General features: G+C 40.6%; 1 protein-coding gene across 1 annotated transcript in view; it reads right to left on the bottom strand.

Moving 5' to 3' along the window:
* Positions 1 to 318: 318 nt before the first annotated feature.
* Positions 319 to 8,211, bottom strand: part of Man2a1 (mannosidase alpha class 2A member 1) — a 167,723-nt gene continuing 159,830 nt past the window's right edge. The window contains exons 21-22 of the mRNA XM_028873993.2: positions 4,522 to 4,632; positions 319 to 3,020 (exon numbers count right to left, since the gene is read on the bottom strand). Of these exons, the coding sequence (XP_028729826.1) occupies positions 2,868 to 3,020; positions 4,522 to 4,632 (264 nt within the window). The 3' untranslated portion in view covers positions 319 to 2,867. The remainder of the gene's footprint in view (positions 3,021 to 4,521; positions 4,633 to 8,211) is intronic.

Below are 8,211 nucleotides of genomic sequence, written 5' to 3'. Positions count from 1 at the left end.
TTCTGTCCTGCTCTTTCCATACATAGAATCTGACCAGAGTCTTCCTATCATGTAGCTGGCTAGAGATGGATCCATGGATTCAACAGCTGGACAGGGCTCCAGACTCCAATCCAAAGGTCCTCCAAACAGGACGTGAAACTTACTAATATTCATCTGCCACCCATTCACAGAACCCTTTACTAACTAGAGCTGGAGTGAAGAACAATGGTTTCTTCATGAAGGAACAAAGAAAAGGCCCCCCACTGCTCCACCCTTTGTTATAAAAGTGTCAATACGTCTACTTACAAACAGGATTAAGAACTGCTCTAGAAGACAGTGCACAGGATAAGATTATATTTTATTAGAGATCTTATATTACATATTCCCAAAAAGTTATAAAAATCTTCCAAGAGAAAAATATCAAAACCTGTTGATTTCAATGAGCAAAATAATCAAAATGAAAGTAAACATTTTCTTCCAGACAAAGGACCGTGAAAACATTTCATCACAGGTACAAAGACACAGGGAGATAATTACGATGTCTTATAACATCTTACAGCATTTTATTTAAAATCAATATTTTTAGAAAAGAAGAACACTGATATTTGAAGAATGCACCTAATAAACAAAATTAAAATTTCACGAAGTGAGGAGAGAACAGGAAAGCAACGCCTTGGTCCACTGAACATCTGTGACAATCCGTGTAATAAAATCCAACCAAACAGACCACTGAGGTCACGACGGAAGTGTGGCTGGCTGTTCATGTGTGCCAGAGAAACTGAATTATTTAGTTAATTCTTGACCATAACCCAAAGCAAAAAAACCCTCTCTTCATTTCCCTGATGCTGTCGTCTGAAAATAACGTTAAAAAGCAGAAACTTGCTGGTTCCGTAGAATTTCTGCTTCACCTGTGAGTAAAGAGCTGGCGGCAGCAGCGCACACCGAGCCAGGGCCCCGACTGGCACAGAGCAGACCCATTTTTATTGCATCAGTTTTCATTTCATCCCGTCAGAATTTCTGCAGTGATGAAGTACCGTCACTTAACCACCGAACACAGTGAACACCCACAGGAAGCCATACCCTTAAGATACAGCGAGAATACCGATCCTGTTCCTGGGATCTGCTCCCGGCTAGCCTAGCCAATGTCCGCAGAGGTCTACAGAAGGAAGGTGTTCTGTTGTATTTCAGATGCTTATTCCCCCACAAGTGAGGAAGGGAATGGACATCACATGCTTATTGCATGAAATCATACCCTTGCAGTACTGTTGTCGACTCTGGAATTGTTTCCTTGATGATTTATAGGCAAAGGAGTTCATGAGCAGAACCGAACAGTGAGTACAGGAGCTGCGTCTAGAGTGAAAATCCAGAGGACTATCAGAATACATGTTTTTCTCTGTAAGGGTATTGGAATGACAAGAGGTAATGGAAGTTTGAAGTCAGAGAATACTAAACCAGGTTAAGACACTGAGGAGAATTTTTCAAAAGTGTACATAGCCAGAGAATTTTTTTCTATGCTGACATTAAATACTATTATTATATTAAAGAAACAATGATTTCAAATGAACTGAAAAGTCCTGTGATGGCACGTGGGCTAGAACAACACACTGAGGTCACCACACACCAAAGTTTGGAACACAGTCTTTAGTAAAACACAGCACGATGAGCGACACGCAGTGGATTTTAAGACAGTCTCTTTTAAAGCCTTCTCTCTTTAATATGGTTGACTACTGTGAAATGCAAACAGGATTTGGATCTCATGTGTTACAAAATCCTTGCTTCAAGTCGCTGTTTCCTTGGCAGCAGCATATTTTAATTAACAATATTTTTCTTCCTTGTTTTGTTTTCTGACATCTCAGTACATTCAAATAGTCAAAATGTTTAGAGTAACACCACCACAAATTTAATGAAACCGATCAGAATGTGGCCAGCATTATCGAGCAAAAGTTACATAATTTACGTGTTATAGAAAGCACCCAATCCTTGCCCCTGCCTCCCCACCCCCCTCCCCTTCCCACACAGTAATATGGACACCAAAAGGTTTAACAAGACTTATAAAAAAATAAGGCACATTTATTTTTGATATGGTAATTTAAAAATAGAAAACCCCGCCTTGGAACACCTGTATTCAAATGAGCTGTGTAAAAAGACACCTCGTGGTACCGAAAATGGAATTGCTTCTTCTGTTTCAGTGACAATGGACTACATTGCACCCATCCCACATTGTCAAGTAATGAAAATATGCCTCTTTTTCTACTGGCGAATGACTAAAAAAACCAGTTCTTTTTTTAAATGTGCAGGTAGGAAATGGTAGTCGAGAGGTTCATTGGGAAGGAGTATGAAAATCAACAACATTTATCATAAGGATTGAGGGATTGCACTTTGCCACATATTTTAAACACACACAAAAATTGAAATTTGTAGCAATGATCAATGATTACAACTATTTTGGCCATTAAAAACTATTATCCACCAACTTTTGTTTTTTTTTCTTTCTATTTAGGTCAAATGGGTATTTTTTATAAAACCAATGATCAGAAACATAAATATTTTTAAGAATCTCTTTACAACCCTCAATTCAAACATAATTAGTTAGCATTTAACCTGAGATACAGTCTGTTGAGGGGTTGTCTTTCAATATTCCTTTTTTGTTGTTGTTGTTACATCAGTTCACACTGGTAGTAGTAGTTTGTGGGACAAACTCAGAAAAAGAAACCTTTTGAAAGCATGGCTTTTTCTTCTTTTCTTATTAGACTAGTTTAAAAAAAAATCACAGAATTCATGTTCTCCCAGTAGCCAGAAGCTAAAGTAATGTGCTTAGTTATTGCACGTAAAAACCAGGAGGGTAACAAAGCCAGGGCTTCTCCACTCCAATCCGAAGGAAGTCGGTTTCACCTCAGGCGGATCCGGAATGTGCTGATTTCCATGGGACTCAAGTTGATCTCACTCACATTCTGGGCACCTGGAGGCCAGTGCATCAAGGACAGGGAGGAAGGGACGAGGCTTTCCACAGCAAACTTGTTGAAAAGTTTGGGGACTGACATCTGAAAAAGCAAGTGACAAGATTTGCATATTCAGATCAACCCTGAGATTTGCATATTCAGATCAACCCTGAGATTTGCATATTCAGATCAACACTGAGTGAAGACTTGTAGCACATCTATAAAATCAATATAAGAAAAGCACAGGAAGGAATACATTTATATGGTGAAGTTCCCTTCTAAGAAAATGAAGGAAGGACATTCCTGAACACATAAACTCTCTGGAGAGACACATGGCTGTGAGCCGTTCCTTTGCATTTCTTTTAGTATTATATGCAGACATTTTCAATATAAGAGAGGACAACTAAGAGCCAACAAGTCCTTACAGTCCCTGAGGGCTTTAAAATCGTCAAATACTTTTGGTCAATATTTATCCCTAATAATGGTGATTCTAAACCAGTCTCCATACCCCTTTTCCTAAAGAATTGAAAAATAAGACACAGGTTCATTATAACAATGGCTCAATATATTACTGACCTCAATCTACAGGGACATCAGGAAAATACATTCTTCACCTTGCCAGGTTATCCTAAAGTGTCTCTTGGGATAATATGACTCTATTATCTCTCTTAAGACTAAATACCTCAACACTAGAAGGTTCATTACGTATTTTCAGATCATCACTAATAGAGTGGAAATACACTGGAAAACACACACACACACACACACACACACACGGAGAGTGGGACAACCACAGTCATCCAAGCAAACCCTCTTCTCAGACCTTAGGATGTGTGCTAACTTGTAGCATTGGATCAAGACTGCTTGAGACTGTTCTGTGGTGTGCCTACGGAGTTAGTTCCGGCAGAGAGCTGACTCTGCCAAGCTGCTGGCGATGGGCAAGGACCAGGCAGCTGCTTTGTGAGTCACGGCTCACTTAGAGGCAGGAGGCTGGATGTTCATCCTTCCAAGGAGAGGCTGATGAACTGCCAGACGACCAACTTAAGGAGAAAAAATCAAGAACAGGCAAGCAGCCAGCAGGGTGCAGACTAATGAGCCATCTGATCTCCACAGTGATGACTCAGACACAAATCTGGATCAATCAGGAGACCCAGACAAACATTTATTTCTCCAAATGAATCAACTGACTTGAGCTCTGCACAGCTGCCTCTGGGCTGTGTTCAATTATTCATTGACCATGATCCTGATGTTTATGCCATAACTTTATTGCTATGCCAATCATCAGTTATTTTGAAATTTGTCCCAGCCTTTGTGGAAAGTGAGTTCTACCTACCGTGGCTAAACTACATGGTACGGGAGCATGGGTGGCCTGGATGAGTGGAAAATGGGGAGAAGGAGATGTAAGGTGCTTTAGTCTCAAAATGGAAGACCAAAACTTTAGATGGAGCAAGTGTTTTCTGAAGATGAAGAAACTGCAGGTGGCTTGCAGGCAGGTGGGAACAAAGGAGTTCTGGGCAAGGAAGGGCTAGATCGTCCTAGCTGCAGCAAGTGAGCATTTCAAAGCACTGCGGTCTTGACTAACCAAAACACACTCTTAACTTACCTTTCCCTGAGTAGTAGAACAGGAAAGCCCGGTGCCTCTACTGGAGAACTGGCAATCAAACCCTTTCCTGTGGAGGATCAAGGCTGCCTCATCGGAATAGCCTTTGCCCATCTGAAAATGAGAACACCAGTATACCACACAAGTGAGTCTTTACAGCACTGTCTGATGTCTGTACATTTACTCGGCAATGAGAGACGATAAACTCATCTCTTTAAAGGTCCACACTCGTTGGGCCCATCCATTTCCATTCCCACTCAAGTTTACCTCCAAGGTTCTGGTTAAAGTAACTTCATGCCTTCGCTTCCCCATGATCCCTGAAGGGATAGATTTCTTTTTGCCCACATGCCAATACTGATTTATTAAAGTTTCTTCAAATAAAATAATCTAGTTTTTTTACATACATATCTATTGAATAAACATACATAAACTTAGTCCTACTTTGGTCAAGTGATGATGTAACATCAGCCTTAACATGGGAAAACTCTTCCCTATTAAGTACTACTCCTGTGAGGTGCACTAACATTTTTAATCTTTAATGTGTTGCTTCATTATTTTTATAGAAGAGGCATTTAAACTGAATTAGTTATGCTATGCCAGCCCACATATATTAATTTGATACATCATTTTAAGTTCAAATTACAGGAATCCTCCTGGGGCAAAGAGGAAAACACCAAACATAACCAGTCAGTGACGAGGAGAAACATACATTTTATTTGTTTGTTTATTCATTGCAAAAAATTCTCTTGCATCCATCTAAATTGTGATGTCATGTATGATTCAGATTTTGGGGTATTTGAAGTTAGAATCATCTTAATAATTTGTTTTCTAAAGTGCAAAGATGGAGTCTGAAGAGATGACTCTGAGAAAAAGCACTTGGTGAACAAGCCTGATGATCTGAGTTCAAATCCCCAGAACCTACATAAAAGGCAGAAGCAAAGTGCAACCATCTCCAATCCCGGCAGTCCCTACCTGAAAATGAGAGATGTAGATGGCATCTCTGGGTGCTCACAGGCCAGTTAGCCCAGCTTTACCCAGCAGCAAAGATACCCTGCCTCAAGCAAGGCAAAAAAGGCAAGAACCAATATTGGCAGGCTTCTAACTTCTACGTGTGTACTGCAGCCCCCGCACATGCTCACATTCACACTCAAATAGACACAATTGGGGGGGGGGAGTGTGAAGGCGTTTGTGAGGATAAGTGAAATGAATTAAAAATCTTTGGAACTTTTATGACATGTAAGCTCTCAAAGGAGAGTTGTCTGTTGCTAGACACCGATTCTGGGACAGACACAATTTACTTCTCTCTTCTCCAGCCCGAGAGATGGCATGGCCAAGCTCATGGTCATCATCACTAGAGGCCAAGCTCTGTTTCATGGGATGCAGGGTTATCTTTTCTGAACAGCTGCCAGAAAATCTCCATGTGACTTGATGCTAAGGAGTCTGAGCAGTTTAAACTGCCCTCCCCGCTCAGGGTCTAATCTAGGATAACATGCTCTGACACTGGACACTGGTATTATTTTCAGGGGTATTGTAATATTTCAGGGGTATTTTAATTTCAGGAGAGAAAAAGATGTAAAGAACTCTGAATCATCAGGGGACCATGATATACACAGCAACTCTTAATCTATAGATGATAAAGATGTCTAATAAAACTTCAACAAAATGTTGCATCCCGAAACACATTTCAGAGCATAAAAATAGCACATAGAAAACCCTTCGCTAATTATACACAGATCATCATAAGAATAACAATGAGAAATCAATCCTGTACCAACTGTGGCACCTGGGAACAGCAACTTATTTTAAGCGTTAATTTGTCTATAAAATAGAACTAATATTTGCCTACTTCCTGCATGAACTCATCCTGTGGATGACTCCAGCAGGAATTTTGTCTATACTGTCTCACAGAGCCTCAAAGGACAAAATATGCTCGTTGAGAAACAGAAGATGAGTTGCTCAGAACCTAGGTCAGGACTTAGCCACTCTGTGCTCTGCAATTTAGTAGCTGCATTTAGTAAAGCCAGGTTTCCCCATTTCTATAAAATAGAGATGAAATGAAATAACCTAGGAAAGATGTGGTCCAGTGTTTGATATAGGATGCCCTTGGCTATTTGTATTTTTAAAGAAATTCATCAACTTAAATAGATGATTATAAACATTACAAATTAATACAAATGAAATTCACATTCATAAAATTCCACACTGACATTATAATTTTATAGCTAAAGAAAAAAGAGAACTGTCCAATTTTATATCTACAGTTATATATCAAAGCCCCAAACAGTCTATACGTGGATTCACAGATTAGATGCCTTCTTAACTAAACTCTTCTAGAAGTACTTGTCACTATTAACCTAAAATATGTGGCATTTTTAACTTTCTAGAGCAGTCACAAAAAACCACTTAACCTAGTACTGTAGAAGCTTTTACACACACACACACACACACACACACACACACACACACACACACACACACGAAATCAAATGGAATAACCGAATAACAGGGGAGAGAATGCCCAACTAGACTTCTTTCACCACCAAGTGAAACTTGCAGTGCCAGGAATGGGTTACATTTAGTTGACTCTTTGGTCAAAGCAGCCCTGTGGAAAACCCCAAACATCACGGCTACTGCCAAGGCTACTGGTTGCCCTCCACAAACTGAAAGTAAAGTCGTATTGCTGAAGACAATACTTATATATTTCATTGAGCACGAAGAAGTCAAACTTCATTTAACTTCCTATTCATAAATTCATAAAACTACTGTTCTGCTAAAGGACTATAGCAATAAAATGACTCCTAACAATATTCTGCTGTATTCATAGATCTATGTCTCATCAGCCATCATCAGAGAAGCTTCTTCTTGCAGTGGATGGGACTAACTCAGACACCCACAACTAGACCATGTTCAGAGTGAGAGACTTCGGAGTACTCAGTCTGGAGTAGGATGTCTTCATCAAATCCCCCCCTTTGGGGTTCAGGGACTGGGGCTCAAGGATCTGTTCAGGAGAGGAGGAAGGAAGATTCTAAGAGTCTGAGGGGATGGATGACTCCAAGGAAACTGTCTTGCAGACACGACAGGACTGACACACACATGACCTCACAGACCACGGCAGCATGCACAGGGCCTGCACAGGTGCAAGTCAGAGGAGCTTCTGGGGCTGAGAGCGGGAAGTTGACAGGAGCTCCACCCTCAACCAAGAAACTATCTGCAGTTGACAACCACATGCAAAGGAGAAGTCAGTTTTCTCCAGTGGAGTCCCATGGGGTATATTACCACACCTCAGAACAGGCCCATGCCCAGGAGGAGTTGGCCAACTCAAAATGAACTCAATGGTGTTTTTGTAAACTTTAAATGTCATTTTGCTTAGTTTGGGTAAGCTTTGAGACTCCCTCTTGAACTAGCCACTCTGGAGAGGACACGTGTAAACACTGGCAAATGACTGCCCCAACTAAACCCTCAGCCACAGACAGCAGAGACTTCCGGGATTGTGATCAAGTCAACCCAGTCCCCTGTGATGAGAAGGGGAAGTGACTTAGGCTCCCATCAAAACAAAGAAGCTATTTGCAGTTGACATACTTCAAGACAGGCCCCACACACAGCAGTAGATGCCAAAATAAAACAAACTCAAGGCATTTGTAGACATTTGGTCCCATATTGCTTTGTTTGGGATTTTCTTTTTTCATCTTACTG

Source organism: Peromyscus leucopus, chromosome 13 (assembly GCF_004664715.2).
Source record: "Peromyscus leucopus breed LL Stock chromosome 13, UCI_PerLeu_2.1, whole genome shotgun sequence".
Lineage (NCBI taxonomy): Eukaryota > Metazoa > Chordata > Mammalia > Rodentia > Cricetidae > Peromyscus > Peromyscus leucopus.
The sequence above is the reverse complement of the archived record's forward strand: the minus strand, read 5'-3'. Positions and strand labels throughout refer to the sequence as shown.